At 43.5% G+C, this 25,599-nt stretch overlaps 1 protein-coding gene across 2 annotated transcripts; it reads right to left on the bottom strand.

Annotated features, from left to right (window-relative positions):
- Positions 1-366: 366 nt before the first annotated feature.
- Positions 367-21,069, bottom strand: TBX19 (T-box transcription factor 19). Of its 2 annotated transcripts, none has more exons than XM_039497548.1 (8): positions 20,873-21,069; positions 11,604-11,868; positions 8,977-9,111; positions 8,063-8,124; positions 6,869-6,930; positions 4,435-4,623; positions 2,546-2,681; positions 367-1,379 (listed from the first exon to the last, which is right to left on the bottom strand). In XM_039497548.1, exons 1-8 carry the CDS (start codon positions 21,067-21,069, stop codon positions 1,148-1,150), a joined length of 1,278 nt encoding a protein of 425 aa, XP_039353482.1. In that variant the 3' UTR covers positions 367-1,147. The 2 variants fall into 2 exon arrangements, with proteins under 2 accessions (XP_039353482.1, XP_039353489.1); XM_039497555.1 differs by lacking the exon at positions 20,873-21,069 and adding an exon at positions 14,021-14,033.
- Positions 21,070-25,599: the final 4,530 nt, after the last annotated feature.

Raw genomic sequence — 25,599 nt, 5'->3', positions numbered from 1 at the left:
CAATCCCTGCCCTGAAGAAGTTACAATCTAAATAGACACGACAGGCAAAATGAGGACGTAGGCGAGACAAGGGAAGGGACTGCCCCAAGGTTATACAGCAGGTCAGTGGCAGAGCTGGGAACAGACAGTTCCTTTCTGGGTTGAGATTTGCTGCTGGTTGAATTGTTTTGAACTTTGTGTGAAGCCTCTACAGTAAAAGAGGTGCTTTTTTATTATTATTTTTGTAAGACAGTGAAACTAAGCCAAATCATTTCATTTGTGGTTTATTTTTACTCTGTCTGCACCTTGAAGCAAAGTGGAAATGCAAGATTCTAATATTCTCTTTTGTAACTATTTGCTCAAAAATAATAATAAATATATGCCACTTAAAGAACTTACATCACTTTACAAACTCTGTATAGGAACCACTTCAACGCTGAAATGCAGCCAATTTTTTGGCAGTCTTGCTAGGTTTTCTTATAGCACACAAAGATTACACAACAGCTGTAGGAGAGGAAGGGAAGAATACCACCCTATGCAGGTGAAACTAGAGGGGAGTGTCTTAGGGAGACAGAAGGCAATTTCCTCCAAGTTGGAAGTTAGCTTCAAGAATTTTAAGAACTTCATAAAACAAGTATTTTAAAACACTAGGGCATTTCGAGGCAGCATTTCCACTTTAAAACGCTGCTCAGGGACTGTATGAGGATGTCATGGTTTCTGGTAGTTGTTATGAAGTCCCCGCCAGCAATCTAATTGTGACTGGCCTAAGTTACAATACTTATTCCTTTGAAATCCCATTAAAATACCCAGATGCCACTTCTGTTCCACTGGGACCTGAATCTCTGGCCCCTTTGCTTTGACATGGAAGCAAAGCGGACTCTAAAGACTTGGATCAGTCACTGTCTGCTGCAGCGCTGAATGGAACAACAAGAGGCCAGCTCCCCTCTAACTCTTCCCCGTCCTTTGCACTAGGCCTCTTGACTCAATCTTTCATTGCTCATTTGGAAATGGAGAGGTGCAAGGTTTATCATGGAATCTGGTGCATCGCTGAAATAGGTTCCTTGTGCACATGTCCCCTCCCCTCTCTGAACTGTGATCGTAGGAGGCGTTCTTGTCCTGTCAGGCTTGCTTGGATCCTGCTGAACATTCCTAAAGAGCTTCCCACCCGTTAAAACGAATGCAAGGATGTCCAGGCAGAATCAGCTAGTCTGGCTAGAGTGGGTTCCCCTGGTGTTTCCATGTTGCTGGCGGCTGCTCCCTGCAGAGGAATCGAGGCAGAAGTGGTGGGCAAAGGGATGTTACCTCGCAGGAACGTGCCTGGAGCGCTGCCATTCACGTCACTCCCCGGGTTGGCAACATTAAGGGCACTGTTGCTGACTGTCCACAGACAGGGATAGTGGCTGGAACAAAGCAGCATAAACCACAATAGAACTTAAACAGGTATTTCAAAGTAGATTAACACACACACCCCCTCCCGTTCCCATGGCACAATGTGGCAAAGTAAAGTGCATTACCCAGTATTGGCTACTGTCCATGAGAGCATTCCAGACTCAACGGGCCACTGGTCTCAACTGGCAACTCCTATGTGAAAACCCAGTAAGAGCTAGGGCTGGTTTGGAGCAGGGGGAGGAAATGTGAAGCTAATTTTGAAATCTGAAAAGGTTTATCGTTCTAAATTTTGAAAATAGTTCCACCAGCTCTGCAGCTGATCAGCCAAGGAGAGGACATTTAAAAAAAATGTTTGCTCCAGTGACTTTCAGAATTTTAAAATTAAAATCCGCATCCAAACTTCTAAATTCAAAACATTTCAACTTCTCTGTTAACAATACTTGATACCTTTGTAACTTCTTATGAACTGGACTTCACGATGCCCCAGTGAAGCCAAGTATTTTCAGCATCATTTTACACAGCGAGATTAAGGGCAAAATATTTTAGTGTCCACTAATTTGGGCTGCCTGAGTGTGTATGTGTTGAAAGGAGATTTTGCCTTTCAGAAGTGCTGAGCACCTGCAGCTCCCATGGATGTCAGCTGGAGTTGAAAGCCAGGCATAGAACTCAAGAGTCCTATCGTCCAGTCCCATTTATATAGTCCCTGGATCAAATGTCTTTCTATTGCTGGAAGGAGAACCTAGAAGTCCTGACTCCCATTCCTACACTAAGTACTGGCTCACACTCGCTCCTCTCCTTCCCTTGACTAAAGTATTCTCTTAAAGGTTAAACAATAGACTGAAAGGACTAACTGTGCACTAGCTAAAGGGTGGGTCTAATACTAATTACCATTTATTTAGTGCTCTCCATTTCAAAGAACAGCACAAAGATTAACTATTTAAGCCTCACAAAACCCTGCTGGTAAACATTACTGTCTTCATTTTACAGATTGGGAAACTGAGGTAAAGTGATTTGGGCAAGGCCATGCAATGAGGCAGTGGCAGAGCTAGGCTTGGTCAGAAAGTCCTGAGTTCTAAACCCTTACACATGATTCCAAGCCATTCTGCCTAATCATAGTGAAGGAGAAACTTCTGGGCTTGTCCCTTTTCTAATATCTATGGTTCCACTGTAACCTTACCTAGGACCCGCAGTGGCAGTTCCCTTGGCATGTGGTACTGAAAGTAAGTTGGCATGTGGAGTGGATGGTAAAGAAGTCCAGCTATCATGTCCTGGAAACATCTGCAGATTATTGCTTGAGCTCTCAATCAAATTCACTTTGGAGGAAACACAAAAGTTTGCTGACTATACCAAGTTATTGCAAGGCAATAAAAGAATGTAGAAAACAGGCAGGACTGAGAGAGAATTTAATTGGCTAATAAAGGTTCCTCCCCATGGGCTTGCAACAACAAGCACACAGGGAAGAACAAACTTACTTTACTGATGGTTTTTTCACTCAAAAGGTGAATCACGACACTAGTCTGGACGGCAGAGGAATGGTAACAGGACCAGAGCTGGCTGAATGATTTTGAACAGAACATTTTTCCATTGGAAAATACCGTACTGTTGATATCAAAATTTTCCATGGGAACATGTCAATTTGGACTAAATTTTGTTTGGAAAAAAATGGTGAGCGTTTTGAAAAGGTTGATGTGTTCCGTGCCGACCTTATCGCAACAGAACAGTTCAAATTTTCATTTCAAAATGATTGTTTGCTTAGAAATGTATTTTATATTATAAATAGAGCTGAGTGAATAGCTGGGTGTCCCAGGGCTTCCAGGCTCCTGTTTCCACAGGGGAAGCTTGGTGGGGCTATGCACCCTGAAAGCTCCAGGGATCCTGACCCCAGGGCAGTCTGGCAGGTGGGTCTGCCCCAGAGCCATGAAGCGGAAACCCTACCAGCCCAAGAGACCCAGCTCCAGCCAGCACACCAGGGCTGGCGGGCTCCCAGGCAAGGAGCTGTGGACAACGGAACACCAGCTGGTTTCCACTGAAAGCTTGCTTGTGCTTTGGCAATCTGCAAGAGAGTCAGTGAAACGTTTTTGTCCAGACAATTGGCATTTTCCAAAAAAGCCAAGTTTCAATGAAAAATTTCCAACCAGCTCTACTTATGACTAATATTATAATTTAAAAAGTCAAAATCTCAATGAAATTTTTATTTTATCAAAGAATTACCATTTTGGCTGACCCAAAACAAACAAAAAAAAATTAAAAATTTTGTTTTGTGGAAACTTTTAAATCTATTTTTGTTTTCCATTCTGGTTCAGAATGAAACCAAATTTGGAAATGTCAGCATTTCCCGTGGAACAGAAATTCTGGGTTCTGACCCGCTCTAAATGGAATGTAGAACCTTTCATCTCTAGCATTGTCAGTTCAAATCCAGCCTAAGCTGACAATGAGCAAAGTTACTACCAGTGCTGATTGTTCAATGACCTACGTGAAACAAACTGATGGTCTCAGTCCTGTTCCTGGTGAACATGTATCCATACCAGAGAAACTGCCACCATGATTGGTATTAATTGGCAGTCACGACAGGAAGACGAAGGACTGAATGGGACACGGTAGAGCACCTCAGAGAATTTACAGGCAGAGGGGGCTCTAAAGAGACACTGACAATACAAAACCCTGTTCCCAAATCAGCTCTTAATATTCCCTTAAGGGCTGCTTTAGGCTCTGGAGGGATACTGTTTCATTACTTGGAGTGAAAGGAAGGTCTGAAATGGTTCTGGGAGTTTTGGTATAATTAATAAGTAATTTAAACACAATTGCTCTCCTTCTCCCATTCTCATCTATCTTCACCTACTTAGCCTTTGTGACATATCTACCTCTGTAACTTTTATACTTTTGTTTTCTGTGAACTGCACCTTTACATTTCTGAATACTCTCCTTGTGTGTGGAGTTCAGGAACTATTTTATTCTCAGAGTTCAGTGCAGACTGTTACAGAAGAGACACACACTGTGCTCTCTCTACTGACTTCTGTTTTTTCTTGCTTTGCTGTTTCTTTGTGTGAGGAGACGTTACAGCCTTACCTGCTGGGGAGTGGTTTCTCTGCATGTACGATGCAGAATATGGTGCAGCCCGATGCCCTCGAAGGGCTGCATAATGCTCACAGCCATAGTGGGAATGCGGGGCAGGCAGAGACAAAGCTCCTCCATACTGATAATTAGAGTTTCCTGCTGCACACACTGCATCTGGATTGGAAATCAACCAGCCACCTACTGCAAGGGGAAAAGAAGAAACGGCAAGCAAAATTAATAAAATCTGAATAAGGAAAGTAACCAAGCTTCCTAAAAATGTACCCTGCCAGATCACAAGAATTCCAGACAGTAGAACACCTGCTTGTTGCCTGGTGTTTGTTTTGTACCAAAGAATGAGTTCCAAGCCACAAAAAAGACATTTAGACACCAGATAACAATATCGCTAATGCTTAGATAGCATCTTCATCCCAAATGATCCCCCAGCACTTTACAAATTTTAGAAAGGAAGCCATTCACTCCCCCAGTGAAATGCAATCTAGGGTGGAACATGGCAGCTTCTTATCAGCACAGAGCAATACTACACAGCAGCTTAAAGCAGGATGTGAAGAATACTACAGTATTCAAATGAAGAGGGGAAGATATAGGAAAACAAAGTTAGTTTCCTAGCGGTGTAATTTGGCCAGCACACAGAGGTGATGCCCTTACTCTTATGAAAAATACCATGGGATCTTTAATGAGCACAAATGGTCAGGACCTCAGTTTGCCCTCTTATTCAAAAGATGATAGCAAGGTACCAACCCCTAACAAGGTCTGCCAAGATTACAGAGTGAGAGATCTTGGCTATTAACCTGGCACTTTCATGTATTGAGTGTCCACTCAGATTTTAGAGGGGTGCAAAACACTTGCTAACGCAGAGACTTTTTCATACCATGGAGTTCAAACAGCCCAGACAGAAGCATGTACCCTATGTTTGTTGAAACAGCAAATAATCCTGTGGCACCTTATAGACTAACAGACGTTTTGCAGCATGAGCTTTCGTGGGTGAATACCCACTTTGTTGTGCATTAGGTGTTATGAGCAAAATTCAGACAGGCTACAAATCAAATTTAATCCCCAGGATACACATCAGGAGTTGGGTTTCATTTGTCATTTTTTTAAATGACACCATTTCCTGTTACTTAAAACTACATTCCCTGTAAATTATAGTCAAACAAATCAGTATCTATATTGAATAGAGTTGTCTTCTAGGATCGCTTCCTGACCCCTCACTCCAACTTTCACTTCCCTCAAAAGCCCCACAGAAGACTCATCTATTCCTCTGTCCGTGGAGAGCTGGATGTGCCTCCTTCTGGAATCCACCCAAACTGCACCTGAGTTTGGCATTTCTCTAAAGAACAATGTAACTTGACACCTTTACGCCTATCCATGATGCTGAGCTCACTGCCTCTCAAGCAATTCCGTATGCTGCACATCCATGGGCTACATATTCTGTAACACTCACCATGTGCTGTGCATACAGATGCCACAGTTGCCAGCTACCCATATGTATGGTAAGGGAGACCGTGAACAAAGGGCCTTCTGGCACAGAAACAGAAGTACCTACTACTGGAAATAAAGAGGCTCTTCTTCAACCAGACTGAAATGGAAGAGTTGTACTCTGTAGGCCTCCGGACACTGGAGGGCCGTGATGCACAAACACCCAGTATTAATAATACTGAGCAGATAGCTGTGACTTTCTTGTGAACTATTGAGCAAATTAAATATCTTGTTGTAGTTTGCTATGGTTGGGACCTCATAATGCAGTTTGTTCATGGGCATTTGTACAAACTGAATTTCATTCGGGAACAAAACAAGTAAGATGGGCAATCCAAAGTTCATTTAGAGGTGGGAACAGAATTGCCAGTGTGACTGATTATAAAGTACATGGTGGCAATTAGAAATAATAATGGGAAATGAAATCAAAATAGTTTGTGGAATGGGCAAGAAGCAAAAAAATATGAGTAAAAATGTTTCAGTGAAAAATCTGGAAAGAAAACATTTTTCACAAATATCAGAGTTTATGAATGGAAGAAAAGCCAAATTTCAATAAAACAAGAACAACCACCCATCCTATTTTTTATGAATCATTCACCCGGCGATAATGATGGGACATTTGTAGGGATAACAAGAGTTTCCAGAGTTATAATACTAAACAAACAAAAAAAGAACACAGCTTTGGAAAGGTTATAAGTCTCAAACTGCTGGGCTCAAGCAAACTTCTAAATATCGAGGATTATAAAGAAAATGTTCTTGTAGGTAGATTATCCCATAGCTGCCTACTACGTGGTTTCTTGAACCTCCCTTTGAAGTATTTCTAGTACTGGCTTCCATCAGTGACAGGATTCTATAGTGGCCATCTAGTCTAGCACATCCTATGTCCACAATACCTATTATATTACATAATACTTCAAGTTCCCATGAGTAAAATGATGTTTGGAAACCTTACGGTGAGAATATGTCATATGTTGACCTTCCGAAACATTTTCAGGAGTATCCCTGGGATGGTTTCTGAAAGAGAAAATAATGAGTGGTTATGTTGTGCTGTATTCAAAGGAAGGTGAAAGGGTTAGGGAAATGGAAATTTAAAAAAATAAAAACTGAAAATTGTTCAATTTTAGGTTTCATCAACAAAGGAAAATGAAGATAAAAAAAAGACATTCCACCATCTTCAACTGATCACTAGAGAACTGTAGAAAGCTCTGTACTACGCAAGATGTGCAGTCAAGAAGGCAGGAGCCCTTGCCTCATTTCATGTGCAACAATGCCCCTGGCTCTATCATTTTTGGGAACTGAACCCTAGCGCTCTGGATCTAAGTACATGAGCCTTTTTTTGCTTGAGTGAAAGGACCAAGCCCATTAACTTCAAGGCAGTAAACCTCAGAAACCTCTATACATGGTCCAGCCACCGGAGGGGGACAAAGAGCCATATTTTGTTAGCATGGGTGGCACATACAAACCACTTAAAGATGACAAATAAATACACTTATTTTCTGACAGTTCATGTCTCTCTAACTTCTTAAATACAGTGAACTCCTATGGGAGACTTTTAATGAACTGGGTCACACTTTACCATAAAGATATAGTAATTACAGTGTAGTAACATTGCAATTTCACTGTAGTTAGGTTGATATCTGTGGTTACTACTGATTCATATAACTGGATAGTTATGAGAATATCTGAGAATAATTAAAGTGTAAATACAATGGAGCTAACATACCTAAAATCTAACATTATATGTATGAAATGCAACACTAAAGGGTTAATAAGAAGCGCAAACAGTCAGCATGTTAAACTTCTATTTCTATGAATTAGTGGTAATTTTATACTGAAAAGCAAAACCAAAGATAACCGTAATGTAACTATACTGTAATTATAGCAGTCTTATTATAAAATATGACCAATACATGATATTTCAGCATTTTGTATCAGCAGTGTACTCACCCATGTAGGACCAAAATGTGATGACAAATACCGTGGTGTAAATCTGGCATTAAGACCACTGACCTCAATGGAGTTACTCTGGATTTATAGCAGTGGAAAGGAGGTCAGGATTTGCCCCTTATCTTTCTCAGAGTATTGTTACAATTTTAACTGTAACAGCAGCAAAAAAGTCATCAAGCTGAGTAAAAGCCAAACTCACCTCTCCTTTGCATCCAGGAAGGCTTTGGCAAAGGGATTATACTTGATTTTGAGAGCTGTTATCTTGGGTTTACAAAAATAAGGCATGTTAGTGAAAGTAATTTTAACAGAGACTTGACATAGCATTGTCCAGAGTACACTGAATGGACTGAGTTAGTGAAACAAAAGACAGGCATTGTATCTACCATGTGGCTATATGTCAGCCAGGTGCATTGTGTGGGAGCATTGCTCTCCTCTGAAGCATCGGACATTGGTCACTGCCAAAGGCAGGAAACCAGAACTGATGGACCAATGATCTGATCCAGTATGGCAAATTCTGTATTACTGTGAATACTTCTCCCAAAGCTGCTGAATTGCATAGAAATATGAATAATATCTGTAGTGACATTAGCTAGGAAAAAAGGGACAAAGGCCACCAAACCTCATGCTTCAGGGCACAGCCTGATTACAGTTTGGGGTCAGGAAGAAATTTCCCCATGGTATAGTACAATAGTCTGGGTGCATTATAAGAGGAGTGGAGGGGTTATACTTTCCACTGAAATATCCAGCACTGGCCAGTGTTAGAGACAGATACTGGACAAGTCAAAGTCAGTCTGATCTAGCATGGTAAGGGGATGGGCTACTGGTACAGATAGACCAATCCAGTATGGCAGCAGGCAGAATACCAGACTAGCCTGACCACTCATCTGTCCTGGTACTGCAGTCAGATTCTAGACAAGGTGGACCAAGGGTATGTTTTGTTCCAGCAAGGAGACAGAGTATTTGATTAGATGGGCCCTCAATCTGCTCTGGACTGACAGGGAGACAGGATACTGGATTATTTTCACCATTGGTGTGTGCTGATCTGGCCGGTCTTCGGCTTCTAATATTTCTCATCCACAAAGATCAAATTGTGTGACATTATTACCCACCTACCTCTTCATTTTGATAAGCAGTGACAGCTATGAACTGAGTCTCTGGAAAGGAGCAGTTCATCACCATCCTGTGTGGGCCTCCCACACGAACAATGTGAACTTGAGGCTCGTATTTATGCAAGGAATTCAGCATTATCTGCAGAAAACAAGAAGGAAGAGAGATGGAATTAATAGACAGCAAGTTTAAAACAAACCAAAGGAAGTATTTCTTCACAAAACGCACAGTCAACCTGTGGAACTCCTTGCCAGTGGATGTTGTGAAGGCAAGACTATAACAGGGTTCAAAAAAAGAACTAGATAAGTTCATAAAGGATAGGTCCATCAATGGCTATGAGCCAGGCCGGGCAGGGATGGTGTCCCTAGCCTCTGTTTGCCAGAAGCTGGGGATGGGCAACAGGGGATGGATCACTTGATAATTGCCCTGTTCTGTTCATTCCCTCTGGGGCACCTGGCATTGCCCACTGTTGGTAGACAGGATACTGGGCTAGATGGACCTTTGGTCTGACCCAGACTGGCCGTTCTTAGGGACTGTCACAGCTACATCAGTGATACCCAGCCTGAAACGGCTGAAGAGCTATGTTTGTCACCAAACAGAGCCACAGAGGAATTATGAGCAACGACCTGATCTTGGCCTTGTGGTATTTGCATCATGTCATTGATATTCGTTGTCAGTCCCATATTGAGAGGACATCATGTACCAACATCACAGTGCAAGCCCAATGTCAGCAGAGCTCTCCAGGGTCATCCTCTCTGTGATTCCACGCTACACTCTGTCCCCTCCCCAATTCCTGGTTGCTGAAAGAGAGAGAAGGATTTTTCCTCTCCTCCCTCCGTCCTAGCTGTGGGTATGGACAGGGACAGACTCCAGCTGAATTACATTAGATGCTTTTAATGCAGCAGTAAATATTTATATTATGATAGTGCCCAAAGAAGACCCCAGTCAGATTTGAGGCACAACTGTGCTGGAAGCTGTACAAACAGATGAGACAATCCCCACCCAGAGGTGCTTATGGTCTAAAAAGCACTGGGACCATGCTCTTTTTCTGTGTTTTGCACAGTGCTGAACAAACCAGGGGTCCTCAGTGAACAATACAATTATTTGTTGTTGTTATAAAATACTTCCCTCCAGGTATCACATTTTGATTAAGAAGGGGAAGCAGAGCCTCAGACAGATTTGTTTGTCCATCATTTTTTCCCACCCTTCAAATATATCCTCCCTTCTGGGTGTTAGGAAGGAAGGATGGTCTTATAATTAAGATGCTGAACCAGAACGTGGCAGCCATTGGATTCCATTCAAAGCTCTGCTACTGACACTGTGTATGACTGTGGGCAAAGCATGTCACTTGTCTATGCCTCTGTTTCCCCATCCATAAAATGGGGATAAACAATTCCCTACCTCATAAGAGTGCTCTGAAGCTAAATTTTAAGGCTTGTGAGGTGCCTAGGTGAGCATAATAGAAATGACAACAAACAAATTAGAAATACTACAATAAGGAGATACTACTCAGGACTAAGGTTAAAGTAAAGAAAGTATTTATAGGTTTGGCAGAATTCAATTTTTTATACATATATATAATTTTGACAGATAATATTGATGTTTATTTTTAAGCATTTTTTCTATTTTTATATCTATAAAAGTTCACAGTTGCACAAAATTATGGGCATGACAGACAATGGGAGGCGGGTCAGATGATTATTATTTAATGACAGCAGATGTTGAGATTTGAAAAATTAAAGCTTTATAATTGTTAAAACACAAATTGTCAACATCATGTCAAACCATGCTTAAATCAATACCCTTAAATCAAACTCTAATATGTTCTCAGGCAAAGTAAGAAAACTGCTGCTTATCTGTACATTTTGATTATCATCAATGGAAATATTTTTTGTCGGCTTGTGTGTATACCTAGTAAAATTGACATTTACTGATAAAAATCAAATCCTTCCAGGCCTAAATATTTACTTGAAAGGAATTGACTCCTGGCTGACAAGTAGCTTCCAATATAGGGGTTTTGTACAAAAACAAACAAAAAGATCTTGTGCAATATTTTACTTTCAGATACATCGTTAAAAAAAAAAAACAGTCCAAACCAATTTTTCTGTTTGTATTTTTAAGGGGCTCAAAGTGAATGTCACTTATTTCTAGTACATGCAGTTTCCTTCCAAAGGCCAAAGCTGACTCAATAGAATATTGATAATTATCATGAGGCAGAAGCAGACATAGTAATTATTTCATTTAGGAGCAGCCTTTTATTCTGGTATCTGACTCTTGCCAACATTCCACTTACACCAAACAACATGGGGAAAAACAACAAAAACCTAATACCCACAACCATTTTTTCCCCTTTCTCTAAAGTTCTATGTAAAAAACCCAGCACACAAGACAAACTATGAAAAGCCCCCGATGATTAAGTAACCCACAGCACTCTCTGTCTCTCTTAACATCAAGAAGTCCATTAAAATCTGAAAGTGCCAATTAAGACCTGTTTACGTTTGGGCTCCAGAGAATAATTGGCATCTGTGGGTGAAGAGGGCCCCTCTAATTGCATAAATGCACCCTTGATATTTCTTGATTGGTAGGTGCTTGTGATGGAAGACAAGAGGTGTATGGGAAACATCGTCCTGTACCTGCCCGCTTCCATTGAGCTTGTTGGTAAGTTTCACTTTGCTGAAGGAAACAGAGGCTTTCATCCAGTGTGCCCCGAAGTTGGGAGAGTCTGGGTGAATGTAGACGCAGCTGTGGCTTGGTGGCTCTGGTTTCCCAGCGGGCACCCATTCACCGTTCACGTACTTCCAGCGGTGGCCGTCGGTCGGGGCAAAGTCCAACAGGAAGGAGTACATGGCGTTGGGATCCAACCCTGACACGCTAATCTTTAAAACCGGGAACATCCGTCTGTAGTGGAAACAGAAGGCAGGAGTGGGAGAAGCATCATTAGTCCTGCTATAAAAGAGGCTTGTTAGTATGTTTCTGCAAAGACACTCCCTGAGTTATTCAAAGAACAAATTACCCTCACTTTGGCTGAACCAGAGATGATGTTAAAGGACTACCATCACTTTGTTTTCATTTCCTGTTGATCAGTCAGAAGCAGTCACAAAATGCTTTTATGTTTCACCTGAAATATGGAATTTCACCTCAAAATCACCCTGATTGACGGGACCAGAACTGATAATATTGTCCTGCACTAGTCACACTCTTAGGGCTACCAGCTTTATTCCACTGGAGAGGTGGTTGGAAATCCCTATGCCACAGTAGTACAGAGCTAGAAGACAGCGAGAATTCAGATCTTACAATTGTAACATCTCAATTTCTAGAAAACTATTAAAAATCATTCACACGTCCCCACTTTTATCCCTGATCAGCCAATGGGGAGCCATAACTCTGACCATAAACAAGATATATCAACACAGGCAGATTTAAATTCTTCCTTCACTACATAGACATTTTGGAAAAATCACTAAGATGGGAGGAGTTGTTCAGTCCAGCAGAGAAAGGTGTAACACGATCCAATGGCTGGAAGTTGAAGCTAGACAAATTCAGACTGGAAATAAGGTGTACATCTTTAATGGGGAGAGTAATTAACCACTGGAATAATTGACCAAGGGTTGTGCTGGATTCTCCATCACTAACAAATTTTTAAATCATGACTGGGTGCTTTTCCGAAAGATCTGCTCTAGGAATTATTTTGGGGACGTTCTATGGCCTGTGTTATACAGGAGGTCAGACTAGATACTCAGAATGGTCTTTCTGGCCTTGGAATCTATGAATTATATAGGATGCTTGAAGGCGCATATGGAACATACATACATACATAAGAACAGCCTCACTGGGTCAGACCAAAGGTCCATCCAGCCCAGCATCCTGCCTTCCAACAATGGGTAATGCCAGGTGCCCCAGAGGGAATGAACAGAACAGATAAACATCAAGTGATCTATCCCCTGTCGCCCATTCCCAGCTTCTGGCAAACAGAGGCTAGGGACACGATCCCCGCCCATTCTGGCTTATAGCCACTGATGGATCTATCCTCCATGAATTTATTTAGTTCTTTTTTGAACCCTGTTATAGTCATGGCCTTCACAACATCCTCTGGCCTGGAGTTCCACAGGTTGACTGTGCGTTGTGTGAAAAAATACTTCCTAGCTTCTGGCGAACAGAGGCTAGGGACACCATCCCAGCCCATCCTGGCTAATAGCCATTGATTGACCTATCTGCCGTGAACTTACCTAGTTCTTTTTTGAACCCTGTTATATGGAATAAGGCTGGGCTTTAAAGCCACCTGCATATCTATATGGTTGATTAATGTGCACAGTGAATGAGGAAGATCATTTCAACTAGGGCCTGATCCAAAGCTCATTGAAGTCAATGGAAAGACTCCCATTGATACTGGTGAGCTTTGGATCAGGCCCTTAGTGCACAAAAATGCACACTTGTTGCGTGTGCATCTTGAGCGGGAATTCGTTCTACTGATGTCTAGCAAATAGCTTTGCATTGTGGAATTTTTGTTTTCTTGTTGTGTGTGGAGATTGTTTTGGTTTTTTTTTACATTGTATACATAATACAGTTTTACTTACACACACACACACACACACACTCCATGTTGTAAATAAGCCTACCCTTGCCATGGTCCCCCCAACACATATTGCCCCCTTGGTTTCACCACAGCCCCACTCATTAACATCACTCCCCACACCTACATCATCACTCCCCCTTGAGGCCCACACTTCTCTCATTCAGCTTGCAAGCTATGAGATGTGCCAGCTGTTAGCCATGTCAGTGACACATAGCACCATTTAAAAGCTGCAGGTGGTAGACAAGCAGGGAGGCTGTGGTGGGGGGAGGGGCTGTGTGGGGAGCATGTTGGAGAGTAAGCCTGGGGGTGATTGGGAGAGTGCAGAGGTGGGGAAAAGAGGGTTTGGGGGCAGCACTCTGGCCTGTCCATGGAAAAGTGGCCTGGTGGCGGAGTGCTATTCTGAAAATGATCAGGAGGGGAAGTGAGTCTGGGGGTAGACGGTTGGGGGCAGAGGTGAAAGTAACTTACAGGACTTACGGGTACTGCTGGAGTCCTGAGGGGGGCGTGGCCTCAGCCAGAAGAGGCGTGGACTCTCAAGATTTAAAGGCCCTGGGGAACCAGCTGTGGCTGGGAGACCCAAGGCCTTTAAATCAACCAGGGGCTCCCAGCTGCAGAGGTGGCTGGGAGCCCCCCAGAGCTCAGGGGCAAATTAAAGGGCCCCAGGCTCTGGCCGCCAGGGGGAACCCTGAGCTTTGCGGGGAAGGGGCAGGGATTTAAAAGGCCCAGAGCTCCTGCCACTAAGGGAAGCCTGGAGCCCTTTAAATCCCCGCCCCAGCCCAGCTGCCGGAGCCGCAGCCAGAATTTAAAGGGCTCTGGGCTGCCCGCAGCTGCCATTCCAGCTGTGCTGTTATTTTGTTCCCCCTACCCTGCTTTGCCGCTCTGGCTGCGCCGTGTTTTCTTTTTCTTTTTTTTCTTCACCTGCTTTGCCGCTCCAGTGCCCTGTTGCCCCCCCCCCCTTTTACCGCTCCAGCCGCACCGTGGTTTTATGGTTTTTTTGTTTGTTTTTTTTCCCCCTGCTTTGCTGCTCCGGCTGTGCTGGAGTTCCCCCCCCCCTTTGCCATTCCAGCCGCGCCATTTTTTGCCCCCGCCCCCGCCCCGCCCCGCTTTGCCGCTCTGGCCCCGCTGTGGTTTTGTTTTTGTTTTTTCCCTGCTTTGCCGCTCCGGCGGCCCCTCTCCCCCACCCCTTTTTTTTTTTTTTTGCTTGGGGCTGCAAAAAAGCCAGAGCCAGTGCTGCTGGGGGCTGAACCATCAGGGAACAGCTGAGTTTAAACTATTCTTATGCAGGGAGCAGGCTTCTCTCTCCCTCCCTCAGTCAGTCTCCTTTTCTTACCGGTCCTCTGTACCAGCCCGTACCAGCTTACTTTCACCTCTGGCTGGGGGTGAGAACTCAAGTTTCTGTAGGGATAACAACAATCAGTTTGGTGGCACCTACTGATAGCTGTACATGGGAATGACTCTCCATGTTGATCCATATTAATTGAAAACCTGGGAAAGGCACACAATCTCCTCCCCCCCCCCGACCCCCAGTTTGCACTGAGGACAGGTTGCTAGACCACTATGTCCTACCACTGCAAACCTTAGAATGCATGCAGTGAGGTTGAAAACAGGGGCTGCAAACTCTGCTTCTTTGTTATGTTTAGGAAAAGCTGTATGGCAGGGTGATCTATTGGGTTAGCGGGAGGGGTTCTACCATTGTTGTAGTAAATTCACCTCCCTAGTAAGCAGTAGCTATGTCGATGGAAGAATTCTTCTGTCGACCTAGCATTGTCTGCACCAGTGGTTAGGTCAGCATAGCTGCACCTCTCGGGCCTGGGGATTTTTCACATCCCTGAGAGATGTAGCTATGCCAATGTAAATTTTCAACATAGACCAGCCCTTAGTCTCTCTGTGCCTCAGTTTCCCAGCTATAAAATGAAGATGATAGCACTTCCCTACCTCACAGGGGTGATATGAAGATAAATGCTTTAGCGATTCTGAGACACTCAGATACTACAGTGATGTGGGGGCTATACCTTAGATAAAACTTTTGAAATCAGGAGTTAAGTTATGGTTAGGATACGGAAACAGCTCTAGCATAAACAGCACAGAATAAAAACAGTGGTGAATCTCACTGCATCAGCATCACAGCTCAGCTGCGTTTCATACTATCGCGAACTAGGATTAAGTGGCGTATCAGTTTAATAACTGGTATGTCCAGCCCTTCTTGTGGCAATCAGAGTGCAGATGCCCCAAGGAGAGAACAGATGGATTAAACCCCAGAAATGAATGGTTGATTTAACTGATTGTAGACAATGATATTGTACTATAAATACATATTGAATACATACGCTCAAATAAATGTTAGTCTAAGGTGCCACAAGTACTCCTGTTCCTTTTGTGGATACAGACTAACACAGCTGCTACTCTGTAGCATATCGAGTAAGGTCTTTTATGAAAGCTTGCAATGTTCTGGACTTGATGATCATTAGGAGATGTGTACACACCAAGGTTAGGAATGTATGTGTGAGTATAGATAGAAAGTTGTAAGTTGTAACTGTGATGCAACTTTACTTCTAGGCCCTGTTGTGAGGTGATGCTAATCAGGCAGGGAGGGGCTACCTCCCAAGCCAGTTGTGTACATGATTCCAGCTTCAAGTACCCAGCCATTGTCCAGCCCAGAAAAGGACAATGCTGAACCATTAAAGCTAATGGAAAGACTTTGAGACAACTGGAGACAGGGGAGCTGGAACAGTTTGTATAGTGGGGGTGCTGAGAGCCATTGAACCAAAGTGTAAACCCTGTGTATGACGGCAACCACTTCAAGCCCAGGGGGTGCTGCCGCACCCTCAGCATCCCTAGTTTCACCACCTATGACTGGAGATTTCCCCAGTCTGAGTAACCATGAATTACCTAGTTTGAAAGAAAAAACCGGGAGTGGGGGAAAGGGAAGCCTTTTAAAAAGGAGGCTTGAAACTGAATTTTTCATCCAGAAACAGGGACAGTTGGTTGGCAGGTGCTGTCCATGAAACTCTGGTTGCTCCTTATGGCTAGGGTGTACACTGGGAAACTGTTCCAAGGCACAAGAAATCTTGTATTAGACAAGGCATTTTATCCAATATGAAAATGGAAAGCCTGAGATTGCATCTTCCTGTTTATTTTCCGTGTAACTTGTATGTTTGTTTTGTCTCCCTTCCTCCTCCATCTTTGGATCTGTGGCTTTTCTGTTAAATAAACCTTTTGTTTAGTTTTACCCCAAACAAGTCTACGATGTGCAAACCACGTGGAGTGTGCGTGCCAAAGTAAGTTGCTGTCTGAGGGCTGGTTTCACGCCTTCCACGGGGAGAAGCCAGAGGGGAAAGCCCAAGTGCCTGGAACTCATGAAGGACGGATTTGGGGAGTCTCAGGACTGGAAGGAACGTTCATGTCACCCTGCAGGGAGGAACGAGGCTGGTGGAAGCCAGGGTGAGACCTTGTGCTTGTGGGCAGGTGACTGGTGTCAGGGGTCTGAGCCATCTCATCACAGCCTAAAGGCACCCCAGGGTACAGAGCAGGCAGTGACAGAACTCCTTCCTGGGCTGCGTGATGCCCAAAGCATCACATGTATCCACCTCTAACTTCTGTGAGTCTCTATATCCTGCTATGCCAGTTACATTAATATAACGGAGCATCACATTGTATCAGATACATATATCAGCTACAGTATCAAAGTCTCTAATTCTGACTTGATATTCACTGTGGGCACTTGGAGTCACTATGGTTCAAGCACATTTGGGGAAACATCAGTGCCTACTGGAGACTAATCTATTAGAAATTGTTACATTGTGCATGTTATACTTGTGCTGCTAAGTCCTAAACTTTAAGGCTATGCAGCCTTACATTTCTGGTTCTATTCGTAGCACTGCCTTCGATTGGGTAGATGACTTTGGCCAAGTCACTTCACCACACTGGGCCTCAGTTTCCCCAGATAACAACACTTACTGATTTGATAGTATGTTGTCAGGATTAATTCCTAGGTGTTCATAAAGCTCTTAGGATGGGATTTTCAAAATTGATGGGATTTTCAAAATTGTTCCGCGTTCCTCCCTTTGAAGTCAATGGGGGTTTTAACAAACTTCAGTGGGAGCAGGGTTAGGCCAGTGTCATGAGAATAGAGTATTCTATAGTATTGCAACTTTTTTTTAAATGGAAGGGGCCCCTGAAATTGCTTTGCCCCAGGGGCCCCTGAATCCTCTGGGCAGCCCTGTTGGATTCTGCAGGGCATTGTCTGTTTCCCCCGCTTGTACTCTGGTTTTAATTAAAATATACTTTTAGAAATTCAAAGAGAGGCATTTTTACAAAAGCCTACATCAGGGGTCGGCAACCTTTCAGAAGAAGTGCTGTGCCAAGTCTTCATTTATTCACTCTAATGTAAGGTTTTGCGTGCCAGTCATACATTAACGTTTTTAGAAGGTCTCTTTCTATAAGTCTATAATATATAACTAAACTACTGTTGTATGTAAAGTAAATAAGGTTTTTAAAATGTTTAAGAAGCTTCATTTAAAATTAAATTAAAATGCAGAGCCCCCCAGACCGTTGGCCAGGACCCGGGCAGTGTGAGTGCCACTGAAAATCAGCTCACGTGCTGCCTTCGGCACATGTGCCATAGGTTGCCTACCCCAGCCTATATGATTTTATAGTAACAGCCCCAAACCCTCTAATAACATAACTGTGCTTAGGGCCATAAACCAGAGACTTTTGTACTTCAACTTATTTATAAGACAACTTACATTTTCTATTATAGAAAGGACCCAGTCCTGCTTCCACTGATGTTAGTGACAACTCTCATTGACTTCAGAGGGGGCAGGATCAGGTTGATAATGAAGGCAGAGTTTAGAACAAAGCAAAAATATTGAGAATTTGATCAGTGGACAGCTATCCATAGCCCACCCAAAAGTAACCATGAACACCTGATAACAGACCCATCGAACTCCCTTTTCCCCATGGCAAAAATCATTATCCACACATATACTCACTTGTATGCTTTACCTCTGGTAAAATACTATTCTGTGTAGGGATAAGCAGTATAGTCTACATTGATTGTTTACCGGCTGGTCTACAAAAGGAAGTTGCATTGGTTTAACTGAGGGTGTGATTTGTAACCAGTTTAGTTAAATCAATGCAAAGCCCTTTTACCTGAGTTTAAACAGGCTTGCCTGGGTTTGGCTTAAATTGATTAGGAAACAGCTTAAGCCAAACTGAAATAAGCCATGCTTACAGCAAAACAAATGCCCACACAGGAGTTGGCTCTGCGTTAATGACATTCATTTAAAAACCAATTGAATTTAAACAGGCACAACTTCTGAATGTAGACGAGGCCTTTAGAAGAAACAGATGTCTGTTTCTCCATTCAGGTCGCTACAGCCAAGTCTCATCTTGCGCTGGGGTTACGTTCTGCTGTCAGCACGTAAAGCAAAAATCGCGTATAGTCAAAATTACATTGAGTGGAATGGCAGGCGGAATCGCCCGCACTACAGGTACAGTATTTCTCTCTCTTTTTTTCTGACCGTGCAAAGCTGAATTTGCACATGTTAAATGTGCATAAGATGAGACTTGCCTGTATTGGGAATGAATACAATACTAGTGTGGTATCAGTTCAATATCTGATAACTCAGGAATATCAGCTGTTTTTGCAGCAGGGGAGTAGGCTTCCTGAGTGAATACATTTTTTTGATCTCTAACTGCTATGATCCATGACAGGTGCTAGCAGCTAGTACCACAGTTCAGCCGATGTCCCCTGTTCTGCATCAGAAAATTGCTGGTCTTAATCTCTTTCTGCAAGATTGACACCTGTCAGCCCTTCCGTTTGGCTCTTTCTACCTCTTTGTTCCAATCCTTCCTTAATATGCACATCTTCTATGAAATCTCCCAGTGACAATCCAGCAAAGGAAGAACTGTGTGCTCTTAAAAACTGAAATCTCTGCTCTGCTTTGTGACTGGACCTTCCTCTAATCACCCCCTGTGTGTTACAGATCTAATGGCACAGTCTGCCCAGTTTAGAGTGGGAGCACCTTGGGCAGGGCCGGCTCCAGGCACCAGCATTCCAAGCTGCTGCTTGGGGCGGCAATCTGCAAGGGGCAGCAGTCCTTGTTGTTTTGTCCCCAAGCAGCGCGCAGAATTGCCACCGCAGACGGCAGGGGAAGTCCGTGTGCCCTTAGGGCGGCAGGCGTGTTTCCGCGGTGGCGGCAATTCGGCAGCAGCTTCTATGTTTAGCTGTCCGCGGCGGCTTCAGCTAAACATAGAAGCTGCCACCGAATTGCCACCGCCACGGAAATGCGCCTGCCGCCCTAAAGGCACATGGACTGCCCCCGCCATCTGCGCTGGCAATTCGGCACGCTGCTTGGGGCGGCGAAAACTGTAGAGCCGGCCCTGACCTTGGGTGGACAGTTCTCACTCCCAGCTCAGCAGAGTGCTAGACTTTTCCACTCAGTAAGGCTCCAGCTTTAGCACTGTCTCCTCCTTGGCATTTTGTAGAGTGCCCCCACACACTGATTGTGCCCAGCAGCTAAGAGGAATCATGAGCAATGCAGGGGACATTTTGACTTCCTTAGATCTTGTGAATAAATTATTTACCAAAGTTCCATCCAAGTTTCCAAGTTCTCTGCCAAAGACGATGGAGCAGCTGCACTGTTAAATCTGTACCACACCTATATGCTACCAACAGGCTTGTCTTGCACCCATTTCTAGCACAAATTATTTATACAGGACTGCGTATCACTGCAACAGACACAGGAAAGAGAGTGGCTGGGCCAACAGGTTGGGAGACTTGGGTTCTAGTCTGAGATCTACTATTGACTTGTGTGATCTCCGGTAGGGGACTCATTTTCCTCAGCTGTAAAATGGGGAGAATGACACTGCTCTGCCTTTGTAAAGCACATTCAGACCTACAGACGAAAAGCTACTATCTAAGCACTGAGTATCGTTATAATAAGCAGTGTTCAGAGGGAATCATTTGCAAAGCCCTTGCAGTGGGGTTGGGAGGTGGAACTATCCTTCCCCTGGGAAATGTTCTTTACTAGTTTGTTCAGTCCCAAGGCAATAAATATCTTCTTGCAGTCTCTCTTACCATCAGGGATAAAAGGGCACAGAAATGGTTTGTCAGTATTCAGAAAGGAACATGAACCCCCTCCTTAGTTTGTAGGCTGCCTCTGAGACTGCCTTTCCCTCCCTGCACAGGATATGTGGATGCACACACAGCACTAACAACATTAAACCATGGCTACAATTTTCTTTAGCCTATGTAAACAGCAGTTGCTAATATTCCCCATATACCGTAGGATACGCTAATTACACTGGGGACAGTACAGCACTCACCTGCCGTTCTTGGTCACGATCATCTCGTTAGTGACTTCCCTGAACCTCTGCCACAGCGCAGCCTCCTCCAAGACAACCTGGAGTTGTTTCTCGGTCGGGTCCCCTTTGTCTCTGCCAGCTTGGAGTTCGCTCTCCACGACATTGAGCAGCCTGGAGACGGTGCAGTCACTGGGCTTCTTACATCCCAAATCAGTCATGGTGTACTGTCAGAAACTTCTCAGCTGGCTTAAAACACAAACAAACCCTAAGCATACCTCAACCTAAGCCAATTAATTAGCCACACTAACAAATCTGCTCTCCCTGATCTTTGGCCATCTATTTGTTCCTCCCCCCGGAAGTCCCAATGGGACAATGACACCAGTGTGTTAAGGTTGACACACATGCACATACAAAAAGAGGACTATCTCCTAATTACTCATCAAGTCAGGTGGGAGGCAGCCTGATTACGCAATTGGCTGCCTCGGAAGAAGAGTTCGCCATCCAAATTAATGGGCTTTTATCTTTTTTCAATCTGAAGTGGGTCTAATTGTTCTGTTTGAGAACCAGGTTTCCATTAATGAAAATTGTTTCATTTCCAGATTGAAACAATGCATGGAAATTGTGCTTGTGCTGATGCAAACCCCAGCCAAAGGGGTAAGAGTCAGCTAGCAACATTCAAGATTGGGGTGGAGAGATGCTAGTCTTGCGAGCTTTCCATCAGAAATCGCCATGTGCTCCCCCTGCTCCCCCTTTTCTTAAAATAAAACAACAACAAAAGGCCCCTCTGCACTTAAATTTTGCCCATGTGGTCTTGTGCCTGGAGGACAATTTAGTGCATGTTCAAAATGTCAGGAGTCTAGGACAAGCCGCGGTTCAGATCAATGGGATTTTTTAAAAGGTACAGTTCTCTTTTTGGAAAGTATACTAATAATTTCTGGTCACCCAAAAATGACATGACAGAGAACCTCATGCTTGTTTAATTCAACAGCCCTTGTTGCGCTTTTATGCTTATGATTTTTTCTGAGAAGTTGGAAGGGCGTATTTTTGGAGTTATTAATTTCATTGTAAGAAACACATTCAGCCCCTGCATTGATAAACGTCCGGTGCACTTCATAATGAGCGTTAAGGGTCTGGCAGACTTTCGACAGTCTGCAGGATTTAATAAGGTCCATCAGACCCATGGCATGTTTACAAAGTCCACCAGACTTTACAGGACAAGAAGCCTGATCGGTGTCATGCTCCTAAGCACAAAGGGCTGGATTTCCCACCCTTTTGTGTTGAATAGTACCTCATTCTGCAAGTAGTCCCTTTGATTCCAGTAGAGCCATGCATAGAATGAGGCTATTGGAATCTAGCCCCAAAGGAGGGGAGCTCCAGTCTTGCAAAGATTTCATGCTGTACCAGACTGAAGAGACTTGTTTACACTAGAACAAATTAGGACTCTCAATTCCCAGCAGCAGTAGCAACAGAGGAAGCTGTAATTTAGACAAGGCTCAAATGTTTTTGCCACTGTGCCACTTAGCCCTGCTATTTTCAAACCTTGGTTTTGTAAAGTATTTTGCTTCCTATAGAATCATAGAATATCAGGGTTGGAAGGGACCTCAGGAGGTCATCTAGTCCAACCCTCTGCTCAAAGTAGGACCAATCCCCAGACAGATTTTTACCCCAGTTCCCTAAATGGCCCCCTCAAGGACTAAACTCACAACCCTGGGTTTAGCAGGCCAATGCTCAAACTACTGAGCTATCCCTCCCCCTATAGATTTTTTTCAGCCTTAATGCACCATATTCTGATCAGCTTTCCTGTGATAAAGAAGTGAGTTAGGTTACCCTGTCAGTTCCAAGAAGTCAGCTTCCTTTCTCAATTGCAATATTAGGGCCCATTCCTGCAGTTAATACTACCCACTATATCCTGATTTTCAGCATGATGAATTCCTGCAATGTGTGTTGAAGTCAAGGGGATTTTGGGGTGCTCAGCTCCCTCTGAAAATCAAGCCAGGAGGTTTTTGATGAGATGGGTGGTGATGAGGGTTAGTGAATTTGTGTAGGGTAGGGTATTTATAAATTAATATTTCGGCTGGTTGTTTCTGCTGCATGGAGAGGATCAGTTGTTCTTTTTGTATGCACTGCACAATGTCAAATGTTGCAACAAGCACCTAGAGGATGGGGCAGGTGGCTTTTAGTTGTTTATATATAAACATGGAAAAATACAAAAAATAAATTAAAACTAGTTGAAATCTTTTGAAAATTCAACATTGATACAAAGTTTTTTGGAAAAAATCATCAGTTTTTCAACCAGCTCTAAATACATATATACAGATTTCCTGCCATTTTTTTAAATCTTTCTTATTTCATGCCAAGGAGATTAAATGCAAACATTATTTAGATGCAACCTTAATGTTAGGAATTCAGTTGCTCAGAACTCAGGAGTGTCAAAGATGGGGACCTGCAGCAGTGATGACTCAGCCACATAATGACAGTATTATTTCTATAGATGTTGTTTGGCATGTTCCTTTGACGGATAAATAAGATGACATGGGACTTGATGTTCATAGATACTGACTGCCCATCAGGCCCACAGATTTCAACTGGAGTGGTACCTGCTCAGCTGTACCTCTGAAAATCAGATCCAAATTCCCAGCATCAAGTTGCTCAGATCTCAAGGCAAATCAATGTACACACAGAAATAACAGGTCACAGTGGTTGGAAAGGGAAGGAAGCAGGACAGCAGTAGGGGATTCTGTTGCTGAATCTCTAGGGGCCAGTTATTTGCTGGTCACAGGCAGATGATGGATTTGATTAATGTTTAGCAGGCTTATTTGTGACACTGGAACAATTCAGGGGGCATGAGGATGGGTTGGCGGGGTTGTTCGTTTGGTTTTTGGATGCAGCAAGTTAGTTTAAGCAACTTTCTTTGGTGTATTATATTAAAGTGAGCACCACATACAGTAATGCAAACTCAGATGCCTAGAGCCAGCACGTAGATCCATATTTAGGCCAACTAAACCAGTGGCCTGATTTTCTGAGGTCTTCAGCATCCAACACTTCCACTGAAAACAACAGAAGCTGTGGGTGCTGAACACTTCCATAGCAAGCACTTTAAATAGACCCTCAAGATGGATCGAGGTGCCAAACTTTTAGTACCCACATTTGAAAAATGTCAGCAAAGGGAAATACACTTCAGGTGCTCAACTGTCCAGACATTTGCACAAGTAGAATCTCAGTCTTATAGGTGCATTAATATAGCTTTGAGGTTATTGAACCATCAGCATTTTCCAAAATGCAGGGTGTGTCCCTGCCTGACTAGTTGGAGGGGTTGAAGTGGGACAGACAAACCTCTCAATTAGCCTCCAGAGTCCCAGCTTTTATTTTACCTTTTAAAAATTAGTCTCCAGCTGTTATGGTTGCAGAAAATAAAAACAACAACAACCCCATCAAACTGTGGAGTGAGTGTAACTGAGCTAGCAAGTCTGCCTGAGTTTGCAGACAGCCTGAAAAATAGCTCTGAGGTGTGAACTCAGGGATCAAACTCAGATGCCAGCAATGGTACTTTAAATGTCAATGCTGTTAATTATTTCATGGCTCATCAATGTATATAAGAAAGGGACTGCAGGGCCACGGTAGGAAGATCTACACCAAGTTGTGGAAGGGCCCAAAGGACAAGCCAGGGCAGGGGCAATGAGGATGTATTAAGATGGATGGCCTTTAACGACATAAGGTTTCTGGGTGGGGTGGTGATCGGTTTCATTTTTGTGAAGCGGAGCTCAACTTTTAGAAGTTTGGCAAATGCTGCATTCAAGGCAAAAATAGAACATTTTTCTTCTGTATCTGGTCCTCCGGCAACTTTCTCATTCTCCCATCACGTAACAACTGTTCTCACAGCCATCGAGAGATGCAACAGCAACCTGTAAGGGAAGCAAGAGTAATGCCTTGAACAAACAACAACATTGGCCATTCTGTTCTAGAGCCCCTTGTCACCAGTCATTATCTCATAAAAACAGCTTTGAGGCCAAAATGTTTCAGACCATAGCTCTGCCCAACGGAGAATTTGACTGTTTATCAGCGAAGTTGGAACTAAATGGATCTAAATCTATGTGAATTATTGAAATGGCAAAAATGCTCATTTTGTTCAAATAATTGGTCAGCTGGGTTTTTGGATGCGAGCGAATGTGGCTCATTTTTAAAATGACTAGATAGTGACTCGTGCTCATTGTGACAGTCCATCCTAAGTGCGGTGATCTGCACTGGTCACTATTCTAGGTTTGGAAAAAACAAACACCTGAAGACACACCTAGGCTGCATGCCAAAAATATAGCAGACAGAGCACTCAGGCCAGAGATGATCGGTTTAAAATCTGTATCTCAAGCCTCATCTTGCTCCAGCTTCTTGCTTTACAAAATATGCATGCCCCAGGACCCACTTTATAAAGCCTTTCGGGAAGACACAAACATCTGCATGATCTAGCTACCCGGATGGAATGAGTTGTAGGCCTGGAAGCAGATAATAGACTAGTGAACAGAGTTGTTTGGGGAAATTTAATTTTGTCTTTCCACTTTAACAGTATTTATAAGAGAACTGGATAAATGCATGGAGGTTAAATCCATTAATGGCTATTAGCCAGGATGGGTAAGGAATGGTGTCCCTAGCCTCTGTTTGCCAGAGGGTGGAGATGGATGGCAGGAGAGAGATCACTTGATGATTATCCGTTAGGTTCACTCCCTCTGGGGCACCTGGCATTGGCCACTGTCGGT

Source organism: Mauremys reevesii, linkage group 1, assembly GCF_016161935.1.
Source record: "Mauremys reevesii isolate NIE-2019 linkage group 1, ASM1616193v1, whole genome shotgun sequence".
NCBI lineage: Eukaryota > Metazoa > Chordata > Testudines > Geoemydidae > Mauremys > Mauremys reevesii.
Note: the sequence above shows the minus strand (reverse complement) of the source record. Positions and strands in the feature narration are given on the sequence as shown.

Bases quoted from the DNA above. Each gene is read 5' to 3' on its own strand.
- TBX19 (XM_039497548.1), bottom strand. From the start codon at position 21,069: ATGACTGATTTGGGATGTAAGAAGCCCAGTGACTGCACCGTCTCCAGG. The intron at 8,125-8,976 runs GTAGGTGGGTAA...TGTAAACCCAAG, and splicing joins CTGCTTATCAAAATGAAGAG to ATAACAGCTCTCAAAATCAA. The intron at 1,380-2,545 runs GTAAGGTTACAG...GCTTTGTTCCAG, and splicing joins ACTGCCACTGCGGGTCCTAG to CCACTATCCCTGTCTGTGGA.